Genomic DNA, 19,935 nt, shown 5'->3' on the forward strand with positions numbered 1-19,935 from the left:
CAGGAGTGGGTGGGGGGGGCCCTGGTGCTGTCGGGCGTGTGCTGACCCTCCCCTGTGCTCCCCTTGCAGGAGTGGGTGGGGGGCCCTGGTGCTGTGGGGTGTGCACTGACCCTCCCCTGTGCTCCCCTTGCAGGAGTGGGTGGGGGGCCCTGGTGCTGTGGGGCGTGCACTGACCCTCCCCTGTGCTCCCCTTGCAGGAGTGGGTGGGGGAGCGCTGCCTCAAGTCCCTCTGTGAAGACAGCAACGATTTGCAGGACCCCGTTCTGAGCAGCACCCAGGCCCAGAGGCTGATGCAGCTGATCTGCTACCCGCACCGCTTGCTGGACAGCGAGGAGGGAGAGAACCCGCAGCGCCAGAGGATTAAACGCATCCTCCAGGTGGGGGCTGCTTGGCTCTGCCGTGCGCCGCGCAGGGGAAGCCCCCGTTCATCTCCATTGCGGGGCTCAGGGGTCCTGGCGCCCCTCGGCTGACGGCAGCCTGTGTGTTGCAGAACTTGGACCAGTGGACCATGAGGCAGTCCTCGCTGGAGCTGCAGCTCATGATCAAGCAGACAGCGAACAATGTGAGCGGGGAGCGGCCCTGGCGCTGGCGGGGGGTCTCTGTGTTTCTGGGGGAGGTTCCCCCGAGGGCTGTGCCAGGCGGGTGCAGGTGACTGGCCTGGGCCCTGGTGAGCGGGGAGCGGCCCTGGCGCTGGTGGGGGGGTCTCTGTGTTTCCGGGGCAGGTTCCCCCGAGGGCTGTGCCGGGCGGGTGCAGGCGACTGGCCAGGGCCCTGGTGAGCGGGGAGCGGTGCTGGTGGGGGGGTCTCTGTGTTTCCGGGGCAGGTTCCCCCGAGGGCTTTGCCGGGCGGGTGCAGGCGACTGGCCTGGGCCCTGGTGAGCGGGGAGCGGCCCTGGTGCTGGCGGGGGGGTCTCTGTGTTTCCGGGGCAGGTTCCCCCGAGGGCTGTGCCGGGCGGGTGCAGGCGACTGGCCAGGGCCCTGGTGAGCGGGGAGCGGCGCTGGTGGGGGGGTCTCTGTGTTTCCGGGGGAGGTTCCCCCGAGGGCTGTGCCGGGCGGGTGGAGGCGACTGGCCAGGGCCCTGGTGAGCGGGGAGCGGCGCTGGTGGGGGGGTCTCTGTGTTTCCGGGGGAGGTTCCCCCGAGGGCTGTGCCGGGCGGGTGCAGGTGACTGGCCTGGGCCCTGGTGAGCGGGGAGCGGCGCTGGTGGGGGGTCTCTGTGTTTCCGGGGGAGGTTCCCCCGAGGGCTGTGCCAGGCGGGTGCAGGTGACTGGCCTGGGCCCTGGTGAGCGGGGAGCGGTGCTGGTGGGGGGGGTCTCTGTGTTTCCGGGGGAGGTTCCCCCGAGGGCTGTGCCAGGCGGGTGCAGGTGACTGGCCTGGGCCCTGGTGAGCGGGGAGCGGCCCTGGTGCTGGTGGGGGGTCTCTGTGTTTCCGGGGGAGGTTCCCCCGAGGGCAGTGCCAGGCGGGTGCAGGCGACTGGCCAGGGCCCTGGTGAGCGGGGAGCGGCGCTGGTGGGGGGGTCTCTGTGTTTCCGGGGGAGGTTCCCCCGAGGGCTGTGCCGGGCGGGTGGAGGCGACTGGCCAGGGCCCTGGTGAGCGGGGAGCGGCTCTGGCGCTGGCGGGGGGGTCTCTGTGTTTCCGGGGGAGGTTCCCCCGAGGGCTGTGCCAGGCGGGTGCAGGTGACTGGCCTGGGCCCTGGTGAGCGGGGAGCGGTGCTGGTGGGGGGGGTCTCTGTGTTTCCGGGGGAGGTTCCCCCGAGGGCTGTGCCAGGCGGGTGCAGGTGACTGGCCTGGGCCCTGGTGAGCGGGGAGCGGCCCTGGTGCTGGTGGGGGGTCTCTGTGTTTCCGGGGGAGGTTCCCCCGAGGGCTGTGCCAGGCGGGTGCAGGCGACTGGCCAGGGCCCTGGTGAGCGGGGAGCGGCCCTGGCGCTGGCGGGGGGGTCTCTGTGTTTCTGGGGGAGGTTCCCCCGAGGGCTGTGCCAGGCGGGTGCAGGTGACTGGCCTGGGCCCTGGTGAGCGGGGAGCGGCCCTGGCGCTGGTGGGGGATCTCTGTGTTTCTGGGGGAGGTTCCCCCGAGGGCTGTGCCGGGCGGGTGCAGGCGACTGGCCAGGGCCCTGGTGAGCGGGGAGCGGCGCTGGTGGGGGGTCTCTGTGTTTCCGGGGGAGGTTCCCCCGAGGGCTGTGCCAGGCGGGTGCAGGTGACTGGCCTGGGCCCTGGTGAGCGGGGAGCGGCCCTGGCGCTGGTGGGGGGTCTCTGTGTTTCTGGGGGAGGTTCCCCCGAGGGCTGTGCCAGGCGGGTGCAGGTGACTGGCCTGGGCCCTGGTGAGCGGGGAGCGGCCCTGGCGCTGGTGGGGGATCTCTGTGTTTCTGGGGGAGGTTCCCCCGAGGGCTGTGCCGGGCGGGTGCAGGCGACTGGCCAGGGCCCTGGTGAGCGGGGAGCGGCGCTGGTGGGGGGGTCTCTGTGTTTCCGGGGGAGGTTCCCCCGAGGGCTGTGCCAGGCGGGTGCAGGTGACTGGCCTGGGCCCTGGTGAGCGGCCCTGGCGCTGGTGGGGGGTCTCTGTGTTTCTGGGGGAGGTTCCCCCGAGGGCTGTGCCGGGCGGGTGCAGGCGACTGGCCAGGGCCCTGGTGAGCGGGGAGCGGCGCTGGTGGGGGGGTCTCTGTGTTTCCGGGGGAGGTTCCCCCGAGGGCTGTGCCGGGCGGGTGCAGGCGACTGGCCAGGGCCCTGGTGAGCGGGGAGCGGCGCTGGTGGGGGGGTCTCTGTGTTTCCGGGGGAGGTTCCCCCGAGGGCTGTGCCGGGCGGGTGCAGGCGACTGGCCAGGGCCCTGGTGAGCGGGGAGCGGTGCTGGTGGGGGGGGGTCTCTGTGTTTCCGGGGGAGGTTCCCCCGAGGGCTGTGCCGGGCGGGTGCAGGCGACTGGCCAGGGCCCTGGTGAGCGGGGAGCGGCGCTGGTGGGGGGGTCTCTGTGTTTCCGGGGGAGGTTCCCCCGAGGGCTGTGCCGGGCGGGTGCAGGCGACTGGCCAGGGCCCTGGTGAGCGGGGAGCGGTGCTGGTGGGGGGGTCTCTGTGTTTCCGGGGGAGGTTCCCCCGAGGGCTGTGCCGGGCGGGTGCAGGCGACTGGCCAGGGCCCTGGTGAGCGGGGAGCGGCGCTGGTGGGGGGGTCTCTGTGTTTCCGGGGGAGGTTCCCCCGAGGGCTGTGCCAGGCGGGTGCAGGTGACTGGCCTGGGCCCTGGTGAGCGGGGAGCGGTGCTGGTGGGGGGGGTCTCTGTGTTTCCGGGGGAGGTTCCCCCGAGGGCTGTGCCAGGCGGGTGCAGGTGACTGGCCTGGGCCCTGGTGAGCGGGGAGCGGCCCTGGCGCTGGCGGGGGGGTCTCTGTGTTTCTGGGGGAGGTTCCCCCGAGGGCTGTGCCGGGCGGGTGCAGGCGACTGGCCAGGGCCCTGGTGAGCGGGGAGCGGTGCTGGTGGGGGGGTCTCTGTGTTTCCGGGGGAGGTTCCCCCGAGGGCTGTGCCGGGCGGGTGCAGGCGACTGGCCTGGGCCCTGGTGAGCGGGGAGCGGTGCTGGTGGGGGGGGTCTCTGTGTTTCCTGGGGAGGTTCCCCCGAGGGCTGTGCCAGGCGGGTGCAGGTGACTGGCCTGGGCCCTGGTGAGCGGGGAGCGGCCCTGGCGCTGGCGGGGGGGTCTCTGTGTTTCTGGGGGAGGTTCCCCCGAGGGCTGTGCCGGGCGGGTGCAGGCGACTGGCCTGGGCCCTGGTGAGCGGGGAGCGGTGCTGGTGGGGGGGTCTCTGTGTTTCCGGGGGAGGTTCCCCCGAGGGCTGTGCCGGGCGGGTGCAGGCGACTGGCCTGGGCCCTGGTGAGCGGGGAGCGGTGCTGGTGGGGGGGTCTCTGTGTTTCCGGGGGAGGTTCCCCCGAGGGCTGTGCCGGGCGGGTGCAGGCGACTGGCCAGGGCCCTGGTGAGCGGGGAGCGGCGCTGGTGGGGGGGGTCTCTGTGTTTCCGGGGGAGGTTCCCCCGAGGGCTGTGCCGGGCGGGTGCAGGCGACTGGCCTGGGCCCTGGTGAGCGGGGAGCGGCTCTGGCGCTGGCGGGGGGGTCTCTGTGTTTCCGGGGGAGGTTCCCCCGAGGGCTGTGCCGGGCGGGTGCAGGCGACTGGCCTGGGCCCTGGTGAGCGGGGAGCGGTGCTGGCGGGGGGATCTCTGTGTTTCTGGGGGAGGTTCCCCCGAGGGCTGTGCCGGGCGGGTGCAGGCGACTGGCCTGGGCCCTGGTGAGCGGGGAGCGGTGCTGGCGGGGGGATCTCTGTGTTTCTGGGGGAGGTTCCCCCGAGGGCTGTGCCGGGCGGGTGCAGGCGACTGGCCAGGGCCCTGGTGAGCGGGGAGCGGCGCTGGTGGGGGGGGTCTCTGTGTTTCCGGGGGAGGTTCCCCCGAGGGCTGTGCCGGGCGGGTGCAGGCGACTGGCCTGGGCCCTGGTGAGCGGGGAGCGGTGCTGGTGGGGGGGTCTCTGTGTTTCCGGGGGAGGTTCCCCCGAGGGCTGTGCCGGGCGGGTGCAGGCGACTGGCCTGGGCCCTGGTGAGCGGGGAGCGGCTCTGGCGCTGGCGGGGGGGTCTCTGTGTTTCCGGGGGAGGTTCCCCCGAGGGCTGTGCCGGGCGGGTGCAGGCGACTGGCCAGGGCCCTGGTGAGCGGGGAGCGGTGCTGGTGGGGGGGGTCTCTGTGTTTCCGGGGGAGGTTCCCCCGAGGGCTGTGCCGGGCGGGTGCAGGCGACTGGCCTGGGCCCTGGTGAGCGGGGAGCGGTGCTGGTGGGGGGGGTCTCTGTGTTTCCGGGGCAGGTTCCCCCGAGGGCTGTGCCGGGCGGGTGCAGGCGACTGGCCTGGGCCCTGGTGAGCGGGGAGCGGCTCTGGCGCTGGCGGGGGGGTCTCTGTGTTTCCGGGGGAGGTTCCCCCGAGGGCTGTGCCGGGCGGGTGCAGGCGACTGGCCTGGGCCCTGGTGAGCGGGGAGAGGAGCGGGGGCGTTCCGGGCCGAGCGATCCCGTTCCCACACTGCTCTCTGCAGGAGATGAATTCCTTGCTGGAGAACATTGCCAAGGCCACCATCGAGGTCTTCCAGCAGTCGGCAGAGACCAGCTGTGCCAGCTCCACCGGCACCGGAGCCAGCAGCCTCAGCGCCGTTCCCGCGAGCACCACGTCTGCCAGCAGCAAAGCCAAACCCATTCTCAGGTAGGGGGCTCCCCGCTGCTCTCCCGGGGCCGGGGATCCTCTCCGGGGGGCTCACGCCGCTGTCTTGGCTGCCCTGTGTCCTAGCTCCTTGGAGAGGTCGGGCGTGTGGCTGGTGGCCCCCCTCATCGCCAAGCTGCCAACGTCTGTGCAGGGCCATGTCCTGAAAGCGGCTGGAGAGGAGCTGGAGAAAGGGCAGCACCTGGGGTCTTCCTCCCGTAAAGAGCGGGATCGCCAGAAGCAGAAGAGGTGAGCTCCGGGGGAGGGGGGGGAGCCCTGGGCCCCACCCCTCGTGTCGGGCCTGGCTGGCTCACTCCCTCTTCTCTTCCCAGCATGTCCCTCCTGAGCCAGCAGCCCTTCCTGTCGCTGGTGCTGACGTGTCTGAAAGGGCAGGACGAGCAGCGCGAAGGCCTCCTCACTTCTCTGTACAGCCAGGTCCAGCAGGTAGGCCGCTCCGAGCCCCTCAGCCTGGGGCAAGAGAGCACCCGCCTGGACGGATCGCTAGGCCCCCTCTCCGCTCGCCCCGCCCGGGGCCCTCACCTCTCTTGTGGCTCCTAGATTGTGACAAACTGGCGGGAAGATCAGTACCAGGACGACTGCAAAGCCAAACAGCTGATGCATGAGGCCTTGAAACTGCGACTGAATCTGGTGAGCAGCCGCAGCAAAGGGGGCAAATCAGGAGACCTCCCTTCAGGGGTGGGGAGAGCATGACGCCTTCCCTGGCTCTGGAGGGGACGGCCCAAGAGACCTGGCCACACTGGCCAGGCAGGAGCCGCCCCTCGAGCTTTGTTTCCCTTGTCAGTGCGCTGCCGAGCTGCTCTGGGTGGGCTTGTCCCCTCCCGTGCCCTGGCCTGGCTCCCGCTCTCCCTTTTGGGCAGTGCCGGGCTCTGACGGCCTCTCGTTCCTGCCAGGTGGGGGGGATGTTTGACACCGTGCAGCGCAGCACGCAGCAGACCACCGAGTGGGCGGTGCTTCTCCTGGACATCATCAGCAGCGGGACCGTCGACATGCAGTCAAACAAGTAACTCCCTGCGGTCGGAGCTGGGCCTGCCCCTCGCCGGGGAGGGCGAGCCCGCAAGAAGCTTGCAGGGACCGGGGGCTGGCCGAGACGGGAGAGGCAGGGGCAAGCCGGTCCCGGGGGCAGGCTGACGCGGCTGCCAAAGGACCCTCGTGCTGCGCGGGACGGGGAGCAGGGCCCTGGGCGCCCCGGGAAGATCCAGGCGGGCCGGGAGGAGAGGGGAGTGCTGTGCCCGCCGAGGCTGGCGGGTCTGGGAGCCGGGGGCCAGCCGAGCGGGGTGCTCCCGAGGCCCTGCCCCTGCCCAAGGGTGCGCTGCGGGAGCCCTGTGGTCGGGGCGGTGCAACGGCAGGTCTCTGAGCTCGGCCTTTCTGCCTGCCCCAGCGAGCTCTTCACCACGGTGCTGGACATGCTGAGCGTGCTCATCAACGGCACCCTGGCCGCCGACATGTCCAGCATTTCTCAGGGCAGCATGGAGGAGAACAAGCGAGCCTACATGAACCTGGTCAAGAAACTCCGGGTGAGGGCGTCTGGCCAGCCGGGCAGCGAGGGCCGGGGCACTGAGAGGGGGGCTGCTGAGAAGGGGGTGGGATGCTGAGAGGGGGCTGGCGGGGCGGGGCGCTGGGAGGGGCTGGCGGGGGCCGGGTGGGGGCTGGCAGGAGCTGGGTGCTGGGTGGGGGCGGGGCACCGGGAGGGGCCTGGCGGGGGCGGGGCAGCGGCCGGAGGGGCCTGGCGGGGGCTGGGCAGCGGCGGGAGGGGCCTGGCGGGGCGGGGCAGCGCCGGGAGGGGCCTGGCGGGGGCGGGGCAGCGGCGGGAGGGGCCTGGCGGGGCGGGGCAGCGGCGGGAGGGGCCTGGCGGGGCAGCGGCGGGAGGGGCCTGGCGGGGGCCGGGCAGCGGCGGGAGGGGCCTGGCGGGGCAGCGGCGGGAGGGGCGGGAGGGGCCTGGCGGGGGCGGGGCAGCGGCGGGAGGGGCCGGGCGGGGGCGGGGCAGCGGCGGGAGGGGCCTGGCGGGGGCCGGGCAGCGGCGGGAGGGGCCTGGCGGGGGCGGGAGGGGCCTGGCGGGGGCCGGGCAGCGGCGGGAGGGGCCTGGCGGGGGCGGGAGGGGCCTGGCGGGGGCCGGGCAGCGGCGGGAGGGGCCTGGCGGGGGCGGGGCAGCGGCGGGAGGGGCCTGGCGGGGCGGGGCAGCGGCGGGAGGGGCCTGGCGGGGGCGGGGCAGCGGCGGGAGGGGCCTGGCGGGGGCCGGGCAGCGGCGGGAGGGGCCTGGCGGGGGCGGGAGGGGCCTGGCGGGGGCCGGGCAGCGGCGGGAGGGGCCTGGCGGGGGCGGGGCAGCGGCGGGAGGGGCCTGGCGGGGGCCGGGCAGCGGCGGGAGGGGCCTGGCGGGGGCGGGGCAGCGGCGGGAGGGGCCTGGCGGGGGCCGGGCAGCGGCGGGAGGGGCCTGGCGGGGCGGGGCAGCGGCGGGAGGGGGTCCTGACGCCTGCCCCGCCCCGCCCCGCGCAGAAGGAGCTGGGCGACCGCCAGTCGGACAGCCTGGAGAAGGTGCGGCAGCTGCTGCCGCTCCCCAAGCAGACGCGGGACGTCATCACCTGCGAGCCTCAGGGATCCCTCATTGACACCAAAGGCAACAAGATTGCCGGCTTCGACTCGATTTTCAAGAAGGAGGCAAGTGGCCCAGTTCCTCGGCCTGAGCCTCGTGCGGGGCGGGAAGCTCCTGGCTTGTCCCATGTTTTGTCAGCTGAGGAGGGAGCCAGGGCCCTCGTTCGCAGCCACGCGGAGAAGGGCAGAGTTAAGGGTGTTAACCTGTCGATGGCTGCCAAGGCATCGAGTCCTGTGGCTGTTGATTTAGACGCTGGCTGTGTGCCCAGACGCCCATGGCCCCGCCACAGCACCTTGTAGCCAGTGTGCCCGCTAAGCTTTTCCTTCCATGTGCAGAATACATTTTGTCGTGTGCCCCAAGGCCTGTGCACCACCAGTCGACACACATGCCGCTGGCTCTGGGCACTGTGGGCTCTGCTAATCAGCTGAGCGGCATTTGACTCTCTCCTGGGCGCCCTGCTTGCAGCCTGCCTGGCCCAGCGAGGGGCGGACGGGAGGAGCTGCAGGAGGCAGCGTGGTGCCTCTTTCGGAAGAGACGATGCTGGTCCCTTGGGGGCAGGAGACGTGAGGGTTGCCTGGTGGGATGAGTGAGGAGCGGGGCCCTGGGCAGAGGGGTGCCTGCCCGGGGCTGCCAGTGGGCTGCGGGGCGCTCACTGACTCCCCATCTTTCCTTCCAGGGCTTGCAAGTCTCCACGAAGCAGAAGATTTCCCCTTGGGATCTGTTTGAGGGCCTGAAGCACTCGGCCCCCCTGTCCTGGGGCTGGTTCGGGACTGTGCGGGTGGATCGGAAGGTGTCCAGGTTCGAGGAGCAGCAGAGACTCCTGCTGTATCATACGCACCTGAAACCCAAGCCCCGCAGCTACTACCTGGAGCCTTTGCCCCTGCCTCCTGAGGAGGAAGAGCCCCCCACGCCGGTGGCCCTGGAGCCCGAGAAGAAGGCTGTGGAGCCAGCCAAGGCGGATAAAGCCAGCTCCAACCCTGCCGCCTCCACGGAGGAGCGCAAGAAGAAACCCAGCAAAAACAAGAAACGCAGCCAGCCTGCCACCAAAAGCGAGGTGAGCTGGCCCTTCCGCCGCCGGCCTGGCGAGGGCTCCGGCCTGCCCCCCCGCGCCTGCGAGGCTCTGCCCCCAGCCCCACGACAGGAGCCTCTGGGTTTCTGGAGGAAGAGGCCGAGTGTGCGCCCGGCGCCCTGCCCGCACGGCCTGCAAGCCAGCTGTCTCCTCCCCTGGGCGCCCCCTCACTCCGCCTTCTTCCTGCAGGACTTTGTGCTGGGCCCTGGCCGAGGCGTTTCCTACGGCGTTGGCCTGCCCGCAGACCTCATGCACCCTTCGGCTGGCAGCTCCATGTCCAGACTGGCGTATGGGCAGTCGCCCGTGGGTCTCTATACCCAGAATCAGCCTCTGCCAGCAGGTGGGTCGAGGGGGGGGCGAGAGCCCCCTTAAGGGCATCCCCTTTGCCACACGTGCGTCCGTTCCCGGGGCCTGCCAGGCAGCCAACGGAAGAGCCAGAGGCCTGGCTGCCCGGGGTTGTACCCACCCCGCCTTGGCGTGGCTTGGCAGCGGGCAGCGTGTGACGCTGGCCTTTGTCGTCTCCCGTTGCAGGCGGGCCGCGGCTGGACACCTCCTACAGACCCGTGCGCGTGCCCGTGGGGAAGCTGGTGCAGAGTCGGCCGCCCTACAGCGGGGTGCTGCCTTCCGGGATGAGCATGATGGGCATCGAGCCTTCTTACAAAGCAGCCGTCTACAGACAGCAGCCTCCCGTTTCCCAAGGGCAGCTGCTCCGCCAGCAACTTCAGGCTAAGCTGGTACGGCCGCGCGGTGCCCGCACCACGCTGGGCCTTGTGGGCCGTGCGCTGCCAGGCACGGCGGCTCCTGGCTTGTGCTCCCCACCTTCCAATCCCCCACCCACGCTGCAGACTGCCCCGCTCTTCCTCGCAGAGCCGTTCGGCCAGCCTCCGCGGGGTGTTCCTTCAGAAAGGATCTGCACATGTGGAACCGCTGAAACTGTCGTCGGCCACCCCGGGGAGCGGCTCCCTGGGGGCAGGCGGCTCCCTGGGGGCAGGCGGCTCCCTGGGGGCAGGCGGCTCTTTGGGGGCAGGCGGCTCTTTGGGGGCAGGCGGCTCTTTGGGGGCAGGCGGCTCCCTGGGGGCAGGCGGCTCCCTGGGGGCAGGCGGCTCTTTGGGGGCAGGCAGCTCTTTGGGGGGCCGGGGGCTGACTGCTGAGGGCTGACGGCTGGGGGCCGGGGGCTGACGGCTGGGGGCCGGGGGCCGGGGGCTGACGGCTGTGGGCTGACGGCTGGGGGCCGGGGGCTGACGGCTGGGGGCCGGGGGCTGACGGCTGGGGGCCGGGGGCTGACGGCTGGGGGCTGACGGCTGGGGGCCGGGGGCTGACGGGTGTGGGCTGGGGGCTGACGGCTGGGGGCCGCGGGCTGACGGCTGGGGGCCGGGGGCTGGGGGCTGACGGCTGGGGGCTGACGGCTGGGGGCCGCGGGCTGACGGCTGGGGGCCGCGGGCTGGGGGCTGACAGCTGGGGGCCGGGGGCTGACGGCTGGGGGCCGCGGGCTGGGGGCTGACGGCTGGGGGCTGACGGCTGGGGGCCGCGGGCTGACGGCTGGGGGCCGGGGGCCGCGGGCTGGGGGCCGGGGGCCGCGGGCTGACGGCTGGGGGCCGCGGGCTGACGGCTGGGGGCCGGGGGCTGGGGGCTGACGGCTGGGGGCCGGGGGCTGACGGCTGGGGGCCGCGGGCTGGGGGCTGACGGCTGGGGGCTGACGGCTGGGGGCCGCGGGCTGACGGCTGGGGGCCGGGGGCTGACGGCTGGGGGCCGCGGGCTGGGGGCTGACGGCTGGGGGCCGCGGGCTGACAGCTGGGGGCCGGGGGCTGGGGGCTGACGGCTGGGGGCTGACGGCTGGGGGCCGCGGGCTGACGGCTGGGGGCTGGGGGCCGCGGCGCCCAGAGGGGAGCTCCCCGAGTTCCTGCGTGTGACTCTCCTGCTCCTTTCCAGCAGGGCCAGGGGATGCTGGGGCAGCCGCCCATGCGCCACATGGGCCCTGCCCCTTCCTATGGAGCCCTGCAGCCCTCCCAGGTGAGTGGGGGGGGCTCTGAGCTGGCTGCGGGGACCCGGAGCCACGTGCTGCTCCCCGCTGGGCAGAGGGCAGGGGACCAGGCGGCCCCGGGTGCCGAGTGCTGCCCCCGGCTCCCAGCCCCCGTGAGCAAGGCTTTTGTTCGCCCAGGGTTACACGCCCTACGTCTCCCACATCGGCCTGCAGCCGCAGCCCTCCCAGCCCAGCACCATGGTCCCGCCCAGCTACTCCAGCCAGCCCTACCCGAACTCCCACGCCGGCTCCGCCCCCGCGCTCGTGGACCCCGTCCGGCAGATGCAGCAGAGACCAAGTGGCTACGTGCACCAGCAGGCCCCTGGCTACGGCCACGCCCTGGGCAGCGCACAGAGGTACCTCGGCCCGGGCGCCGCCTCCGCTAGGACTGGGCAGGCCCGAGCGCCCCGTGCCCGCGGCTCTGGCGCCCTGGGGCTGTGGCAGCCAGCAGTCTGGCTCCCGGCAGGGAGGGATGGACTGTGGGCTGAAGGATGAAGTCATGTCCCTGGGGAGAAGGGCTGGGCCCCCGTCTGGCCGGGGTGCTGGGGCTGGGGGCAGTCCCTCCGTGCCGCTGTTCTGCCCCAGGAGAGGGCCGGGCAGGACGTCCCTCGGAGCAAGGCTCGCAGTCCTGCCGCCTGAGGCTTTTTAGCCCCAACCTTTGCGGCCGGCCGGGGCGGGTGTCTGGGCCCCTGCACGTGCCAGGCCCGTTTCCTTGGCCAGAGCTCAGGCTGGGTCTGCTCACAAGCCGCTGATGCTTCTCCGTGCTGTCAGGTTTCCTCACCAGCCGCTCCAGCAAGCGCCGATGATGAGCGGGATGAGTCACCTGAGCGCACAAGGGGTCCCCGCGGGAATCCGGCCCACGCAGGGATTACCTGAGCAGCAGCAGCAGCAGCAGCAGCAGTTCCTGCGGCAGCAGCAGCAAATGCTGAGAGTAAGTGGCGGCCTGCTGCTTTCCTCAGCCCTCGCGGGGTCTGGAGCCGGTGTGGGCGGCGGGGCGTGTCCTCTGCTCGGCCGGGCTCTCCCCTCGCGTGCCCAGCCCCGCTTCTGCCGCTGCCTTGCCGCGTGCTCCTGCTGGAGAGACCTGGGGCATCGCTCGGCTGTCACCCAAGTCAGGCTCTACCCACGAAAGCAAAGCCGTGGCCCGATGTATTTGGTTGGTCTAAGGTGCCGTGGGACCGCTCGTTGTACTCGGCCATAGACGACAAGGTAGGAACGGGAAGGTCCGTTGGGTCTGATCTGCTCCCTGCTGCTCTTGGCTCCAGTCAGCCGTTTGGCTCAGGAATCAGCTGCAAAGCTCTGAGCTTTCCTGGCACGTATAGTAGCCCCGTGCGGCTTCGCTCTAGCCATGCCGGGCCCAGGGCAGGACGGGATTTGAACGACTCAGAGCACCTGGCTCCAAAGCTTGCTGAAGCTGGCCCAGTAAATGAGATTCCCTCCCCTCCCTTCTCTCTCCAGAATGCTTTAGACATCTGCTGGGAGCCAGGCGTGGCCAGGTTCGGGAGGAGCCTCTGTAACCGGAGAGCCCCTCCCAGCCTGAGACTGCCAGTGGAGAGGTCCCGGGGCATGTAAGGGATGGAAATGACTAACTCTGTAGGGAGTTCAGTGCGAGTCTGGGGGCCTTCTCCTCTGCCCCGTTCCGAATCGAGCGGCCCAGGCTCCCTGCCTCCAAGGAGCGTTGTCCCAGTGCCCGTTCGTATGGAGATGAACCTCTGGCTTTGTCTCGGATGACGTGTCCCGGGTAGATCTCGGTCAGGCTCTCAGCCTGGCCTTTGGGGCCGGTCCCAAGGGCTAGGAGACTGCGCTATTACAAACCAGGGTGCACTGATTGATCGAAACCAAAAAAGAATCCTGGGTTTCAATCAGGTTTCCCACGGCTGCTTCTTCACCTGTTTCTTCAGGGCATGGTGCTGATCTGATCACTTACACGTTAACTGACCGCGCAGGACGCCTTGTACAGCACGGAAGGGGGACTCTGTCCTTTGTTTAGATGTTTATTAGTTTAGGAAATAGCCCATAATACTCACTCCCTGCGCCACGCTGCCGATGCGGGAGCAGTGCGAGAGGAGCGGTAAGAACTAAATGGCGCACAATGGCACTTCTGTTTACTAAACGCAATCTGCCGCGCTACACCGATGTTTCACACGTGCGACTGCACAGTCTCCTGAGCTGCTGGCTGGCAGCTGTGCTGAAACTCTTCTCTTGTCATTTTCTATGTGATTAGCTCTAGCCACCAAGACCTCCGAACGCTGAGTGCCGGGTGTCCTTACACCCTACTGCTAGCTCTCCCCTTCCCGCTGCCATGGTCAGGTTGATGCAGATCTAATACGGACTGTGCGTAGGGCGCACTTCATTGTGGAGCCAGCCCTGTTGGAGACAAGTACAGGACGGGGTTCCTTTGGGAAAGCTGAGTGACGCTAACGTCCAATAGGGAGCAGGCTTACGGCATCACCGCTCTGGTCTGTTCCAAAATAAGGGGTGCGAATACTGTCCTGAAATAAGACAATTACTCTCAGCGGCACCTCTCGATTTCTCCTACTGCGTCTGTCTGTCCTGCATACCTGGGGCACGAATTACACAAGCCGCGAGGATTAGCTGAGCTCCGCTTGTTTTCTGGCAACATCCACCCCAGCGAAGCGCTTGGGAGTTTACTTGTTAACACGCCTAGAATCCTAGCGCACTGGCCGTGGGACCTCGAGAGATCATCGGATCCATTCCTCTGCCCTCGTGGCAGGACCAAGCACCGTCTAGCTCATCCCTGCCAGGTGTCTGTCTAGCCTGCTCTGAAATATCTCCGGAGATGGAGATTCCACAGCCTCCCTAGACAACTTCTTCCAGCGTTTAACCACCCCGAGAGGCAGGAAGTTTTGTACGAAAAGGCAGCGAGAGGGTCTTGAGAGCGATGCTTTGCCACGTTGATCCACATTGTTCTTCAGCCACAGACTGCCCAGAAGCAGGTCTCTGCGCGGGAGCCGTGTTAGTCTGTACCTGAAAACACTCGAGCACAACGAATAGCCCGGCAGCACCGTAGAGACTGGCATGTGAGACTGCAGGGTTGGGTAGTCGGTAGGGGCTGCCGGACTTCGCTGGGTTCCGTTTTCCCAAGGAGCGGTTTTCCTTACGAGGTTTCATTCTTGCAGCCGGGCCCTGCACCGTCTTCTCGGCATGGCTCCTTTCTCGCCCAGGGAGTGCGTTGCGTCCGGGCCTTCCCAGACGCTCTCGCACCCGGGAGTCAGGGCAGGTTTTCTGTGGCAAGGGTGGAGGGGAATATAGGAAGCTGTGTGTGTGCTGAGGAACGTCTTCCCTTTTCTTCCCCTCTCCACTCCACTGTCTGTCTGCTGCCTCTGTCCCTAGTCCGTGTCTTCCCGCCCTCTGCCGCGCCTGGCCCAGGGCGCCTCCACCGCAGCACGGCACAGAAGCAGCGTGGCCCAGCCTGGCTCTGGCTGCGTGTCACTTGAGTTTGCTGAGAAACAGGGATGGAAAGCCCAGAAGTTTCAAGAGGCAAGGGCGGGTAGTTCGGCTGGGCAGACCAGAGCCGTTACCTCATTGCACGAGACTTAGCACGTCTGGGAGATTTAATTGTCACTGCTCGTCTTGCATGAAACGTTTAGTATTTTATTGATGTTGTTTAAAACATAAAAAATCCTATTTAAGTTAAAAAAAATCCAGTTTTTAAATGTTTTTAAATCATTGATTTTTATCCACCCTGTTACAAAGTGTCCCCTAATATTCAGCTGGTGTGTCCTGTTGGCGGTGGTGAACTCCGAAGGCTCCTCACTTGCTGCCTGACCACAGACAGTGATGTGCTGACTACGAGTGAGCACATAGACAGACATATCTAGATTAGGAGTTCTCTGCGCTGTGTTCATGAAATTGGACTATGCCCTGGATTTAGAGCAGGGTTTGATAAATGTTGGGTGCATGACATAAATGAGAGTAATGTAGGAACTGTATTAATGTACCTGCTCCGGAAATGGTAGAAATAGGTTGAGAATCGCAAGTGAATTGTTACGTTAAATAATGAATTTTGGGGGCTACTGGGTTCAGGTGAAAAGTCTCTGAGGGGAGCCGTGTTAGTCTGTATCTGCGAAAACGCTGAGGAGTCCTGTGACAGCTTGGAGCCTACCAGATGTGTTCGACAATGTTCCCTCTAAGTTTTTCCATCCATGTGCAGAATGAACTTTAAGTGCACCAAGGCAAGTGCAGCTGTGCACCACCAATCAAAACACATGCTGCTGGCGGTGGGCCCTCTGCCTGTCAGCTGGGCAGCAGCTGAATCTCTCCTGGGCAGCCGCCCAAGCACTCAGCTTACAGGGATCACTGGCATTGAGGCATCAGCTTTCCTGGGTAGAACCCACTTCCTCAGAGGGCGGAGTGGAGTTTGGAGGGGGGGGTACTTGTGAAAATGAGGCTCATCCGAGGGAATGGACGGAACAGGCAGTCACCATGTGCTCCAGCTCCTGTCATCCATTCTCAGCTTCTGGCAGAGGCCGGTGACACTACCTGCGGGAGGGCACCGCCTTCCTCACTGGCAGATGACGTCAGGCTCAGAGTGTGGCAGATTCATTACAACTACCGTTCAAACATAAGCGGGGCCAGACCACAGGCCCATCCAGCCCAGCGTCCTGTCTGCCCACAGCGGCCAAGGCCAGGTGCCCCAGGAGGACGGATAACAACAGGGAATCCTGACGTGATCCCTCCGCTGTCACCCACTTTCCGACAGGTGTTCAAGAGGAGACTAAACTGTTAGGCTGCTTGTCCAGCGTAACCTTCCCGTTAACAAGGCCCTCTTGGACCCTGTCAGCCTTCGGGCGGACTCTGCATCAGTCGCACCAGCATGCCAAGAGGTGTGGCATGTTAAAGAGGAAAATGATTGCTGTCAGCCAGAGACACGGAATTTGTCTTCCCCGCCCCCATTCAATCATTGTGGCTGTGGTGAATTCAAGAGGCCATCAGTATCCTCTGAAATCCAGCCCCTAGGGCCAGGACTGGGAGTGTTTCTATCTTTTGGGGAGGAAAATACACTGTCAGCACTCCACAGCTCCGAATCGCAACCTCTCAGCCCTTAGCCGCAAATATGATTTCATCAGCCACTCGGAATTCCGCTCAGAGTCCCTCCGAGACCAATTCGAAGCCATCCATGGTGCAGGCCGACGCACGGCAAAGGCCTCACGTGAGCACGTTCCATCTGCTCCCATGAGGAGCTTAGTCTCCTGGCTCAGTTATGCGGTTGCCCCAGAGGTGCAAAGGCGAGTAAGGGCCCTGTCGGTTGAGGATACAGGGCGCTCTGGAGAAGATCCCAGGGCTAATCTTTGATTGCTTGGAATTGATACACCTGGGCAGGAGGGGAACAAGTCTAGTCCCCAGTCTTTGGTCAGGCCGCACTTGTCACAGCATTTGTCCCAATGCTCGTATGAACCCCAAAAAAGAAATCCAGGTTCTCCACACAGAAATCTGTGGGCCCTCAACCAGAACAACAGTTTTGGTTGGGTGAGGGACCACCTGGCCAGTCTTTTCAGTATTACCCAATGCTGCAAACCCCTCTTGTCCCCATGGAGGCTGGCTGGCCCATTCCGCAGCGCACGGGCGTGGCTAATCCCCGACAAATGAGTGCTAAAGATTATTCGAGAAGGATACTCTATCTCTTTCTCCTCCCCCAACACCCTTCTCAGACAAGTGACAGACCATCTCCTCCGGGCAGGAGCCGTGGAACCAGTGTCCCCGCATCTGAGGCAAAGGCTTTCGCTTTCCCTACTTCCTGATGTCCAAGAGAAGGCAAGGCTGGAGACCCGCACTAGACCTCAGGGTGTTCACCAGATGTGTCAAGGCTCAGCCGTTTGAGATGGTCACACTAGTGAAAAAGGAGACTGGCTTGTGGGCACCGACCTCCGCGGCCTTCCCCATTCCAGTCAGACTGTCACAGAAGGTGTCTCAGATCGACACTAAGCCAGGGCCCTTCCCAGTAGAGGGTATTCCCTTCCACTCCGTCATTGTCGCCCAGCGACGGCTTCAAGGTACAGTCTGTGGTAGCAACTCCCCTGTGTGCCTAGGGCAACATCACCCGCCCTTACCTGGACAGTTGTCTCCTCAGGGCGGGACCCTTCATCAAAGCGGACCTGTTCCAGAATCTGGGCCCACGAATCAACGTTCCTTCTGGCCTGGAGCCAACGTTGACTCCAGGGGAGCGTGCTTCTCCCCCAGGGCAGGTCCCTCGGTCTGTGCCCTTAGAGCCCGTGCAGTCCAGCTCCCGGGGCACATTTGTGACAGCGCATGTCAGAATTCAGGAGGTGCCTCCAGGGGTGGGTCAGTTCAGCGCACAGACCAGAGTCGGCGTAATCAAAGCCCACAACACTCAAACCACCGTTGAACCCTGGGCGAGCCAGCCAAGAGGCACAGGGACACCACTAGGACTTGCCTTGTGCTGAGGGGTGTCCTCTGGGCGGTCCGTGACTACCCATCTCCCCTCTGCTAGGCAGCTCTTGTCCTACGCTTTGCAGGAAAAAGGGACCTGAGGTGGAGTCCCATGCGCCACGTGGGTTAGCCGGTGGCAGGGCGGGAGGGGACGGGGCAGCGCATGCGGAGGCTGAGCGGGTGTTGCTCCCGACATCTCCGATCAGCAGCGCGGGGAGGCAGCCCCAGCTCCAGCAGAGCAGCCAGAAGAACACCCCTCGGAGAGCCGTCGCTGCTGCACACGACGAGGAACATGGCCTGCAGGCTTAGTGTCTACTTGGCTTTTCCAGCAGCAGCGCAGAGCAGGCCCAGAACTCTCCCAGCAGTGCGGACAGCGTGGCTCCTTGACTGTGGTGTCACGGGCAGTGTAGACACCACTCGCTTCTGTGCTGGGCAGGCCGCCGGCCTCGTGGTCGAGGCACTGGACACAGGAACCGTGGGGAGCCCTGCTGCAGATTCTCTGTGACCCGAGGGAAGTCTCTTCTGGCCTGGCACCTGTGAGGAATGGTTAGGTTGAGGGGCAGCCGGGAGGGTCACTGTTGGGCTCTTGAATTCCCCTCAGCATTCCTGGTTGGCTGGCGGCGTAGCCCTCCCCTGACACATGCCTAATTGTCTCTTCTGCTTCTGTGTTTGCAGCAGCAACAGCAACAGCAGCAACAGCAGCAGCAACAGCAGCAGCAGCAGCAGCAGCAACAACAGCAGGCCCCACCCCAGCAGCAGCCGCAGGTGTCCACGGTGCCCCAGCCGCAAGCCCAGGGCCAGCCTCCAGGACTAGGGATGCAGGCTCTTCCTCCTCAGCAGCCCATTGTAAGTGTGTCCCAGAGCCAGAGGGGAGCCTGCGTCCTCCTCACCCCCCTAGCTGCTGCCTGCCACAGGGAGTGTTTGCCAGACGCCCCTGTGAACGCTGCCACCCCGCTGGGCTTGTGGCACTTTTCAGTCCTCTCTCTCTCTAGTTCCAGCGCCAGGGCCTCCAGCAGACACAGCAGCAGCAGCAGACGGCTGCCCTGGTCCGACAGCTTCAGCAGCAGCTCTCTAGTAAGAAATGAGCGCGCCGCGGCTTTCTGACTGTCTCCAGCCCTCCCTCGCTGCGTTTCTGCGGAGAACAGGCCCTGTCCCGTGCCACTCCTCTGTGAGCGGGTTGTGGGGGCAGAGCCAGCATGACTGTGGGAAGGCAAATCACGCCTCCCCAAATTCCGAGGGGGCGGCAGGCACGTGGCCAGGGAGCCAGTGGAGGTGGCATACCCGGATTTCCAGAAAGCCGTGGACAAGGTTCCTCCCCAGGCTCTTCAGGGATCAGTAACTGGTTAGCAGACAGGCCCCAAGGGGCAGCTCTCAGAGCGGAGAGAGGTGCCCCGGGGCCTGTACTGGGGCCGGTACTATCCAGCAGCCCCCCGTGGTCTGGAGACAGGAGCCAACAGGGAGACAGAGCTTACAGGTGATACAGAATTGTTCAGTCCAAAGCTGGCTGAGAAGTTTGAGGGATCTCGTAGGCAAGGAGAAGGGTGGGCCAGTCACTGCTCTTCCAGCGGAGGCCCTGGGGGATGCACCTGAGGCGACTGAGCCGGAGACTCGTGACAGCAGTGGCTGGGCCTGCAATGGCGACTGGCTAGTGCTGTCCGACCCCCGTGCCCAGCTCCCCTCAGAGGGCGCGGAGCTCGTTGAGCGGCGTTGTTTGCGGTGTGACTAGCTCAGCGGGCGAAGAGCCCTCGGTCTCCGTGTTTAAAGACAAAACCAGCCACCTTTCCCTGCTGTCCCGCTAGGGGACGGAAGTTGGGAGGCTGTAAACGTGGTGCGAGGCAGCCCCTCTTCCTGACATGCACGTCTCTGGGGGGACTCGTGCCCCAAACGTGCACACGCTGCCGGGGATCTTAAACTGCAGCATTTCCCAATGGAGGCGCGCTCCCGTCTCCTGGCGCCCGACCGCAGCAGGGCCCCCGGAAGGAAGGGGCCTGTCTCCTAAAGACCATGGAAGAAGGAGGGGAGCTCACACTCCCCTTATCGAAGAGGCGCTGCCCGGCCCGGTACCAGCCGTGCTCTCGGAGCTGCAGGCACTGGGGGGCAGGCAGAAGTACCAAAGACAGCAGCGCCTCCTGCTGGCCCTGCGCTCCGCAGGCTCTGCCAGTGCCTCCTTGGCACCCCGCCTCCGCAGTCCCTCGCTTCGAGGGGTGTGAAAGCAGCTCTGGGCGCAGAGTGCCCTCTCCTGGGCACCGCTCCTGCTTCTGGGCTGAGGCGAGGGCGGTGGAGAGGAGGCTGGGGGCTGTCTCCTGTGCAATTTCAGGAGCGGCATGGCCCGCCCCGAGGAGCCACGGCCATTGGTGGGCCGGCTGTGCCTTCACGCCGTGCCCGTGGAGGTCCGCCCACGCGCTCCATGAGACGGCGAAGAAATCTTAGCTCGGGGGAACTCGCTGGACGAGACTGGTCTGTGGGGCAGATCTCAAGAGCGTTAGGGTCTCGTCAGATGAATTGCTGACACTGCAGAAAACCCTCGAGGACCCCACCCCAAGGCTGCTCCCGGGTAGCTCAGCGCCATGCAACCTGACCAGAACAGGCAGCTGCTCCCCACAACTGCTCTGCCCACATCTCAGGCGGCACATGGAAAATACGACCTCCCT

The 19,935-nt window shown here is 66.9% G+C and overlaps 1 protein-coding gene across 1 annotated transcript in view; it reads left to right on the forward strand.

Moving 5' to 3' along the window:
* LOC102456235 (mediator of RNA polymerase II transcription subunit 12-like) overlaps window positions 1-19,935 on the forward strand; it is a gene marked incomplete at its 5' end in the record, with an annotated part of 65,568 nt that overhangs the window by 26,317 nt on the left and 19,316 nt on the right. Inside the window, 17 exon segments of the mRNA XM_075915674.1 lie at window positions 198-377; window positions 491-562; window positions 5,019-5,182; window positions 5,267-5,428; window positions 5,512-5,623; window positions 5,738-5,827; window positions 6,091-6,200; window positions 6,579-6,714; window positions 7,691-7,852; window positions 8,464-8,841; window positions 9,046-9,196; window positions 9,388-9,590; window positions 10,786-10,866; window positions 11,015-11,232; window positions 11,648-11,807; window positions 17,960-18,130; window positions 18,277-18,358. Coding sequence (XP_075771789.1) covers window positions 198-377; window positions 491-562; window positions 5,019-5,182; window positions 5,267-5,428; window positions 5,512-5,623; window positions 5,738-5,827; window positions 6,091-6,200; window positions 6,579-6,714; window positions 7,691-7,852; window positions 8,464-8,841; window positions 9,046-9,196; window positions 9,388-9,590; window positions 10,786-10,866; window positions 11,015-11,232; window positions 11,648-11,807; window positions 17,960-18,130; window positions 18,277-18,358 — 2,632 coding nt within the window.

The sequence above is a fragment of the Pelodiscus sinensis genome, unplaced genomic scaffold (assembly GCF_049634645.1).
Source record: "Pelodiscus sinensis isolate JC-2024 unplaced genomic scaffold, ASM4963464v1 ctg151, whole genome shotgun sequence".
Classification (NCBI taxonomy): domain Eukaryota; kingdom Metazoa; phylum Chordata; order Testudines; family Trionychidae; genus Pelodiscus; species Pelodiscus sinensis.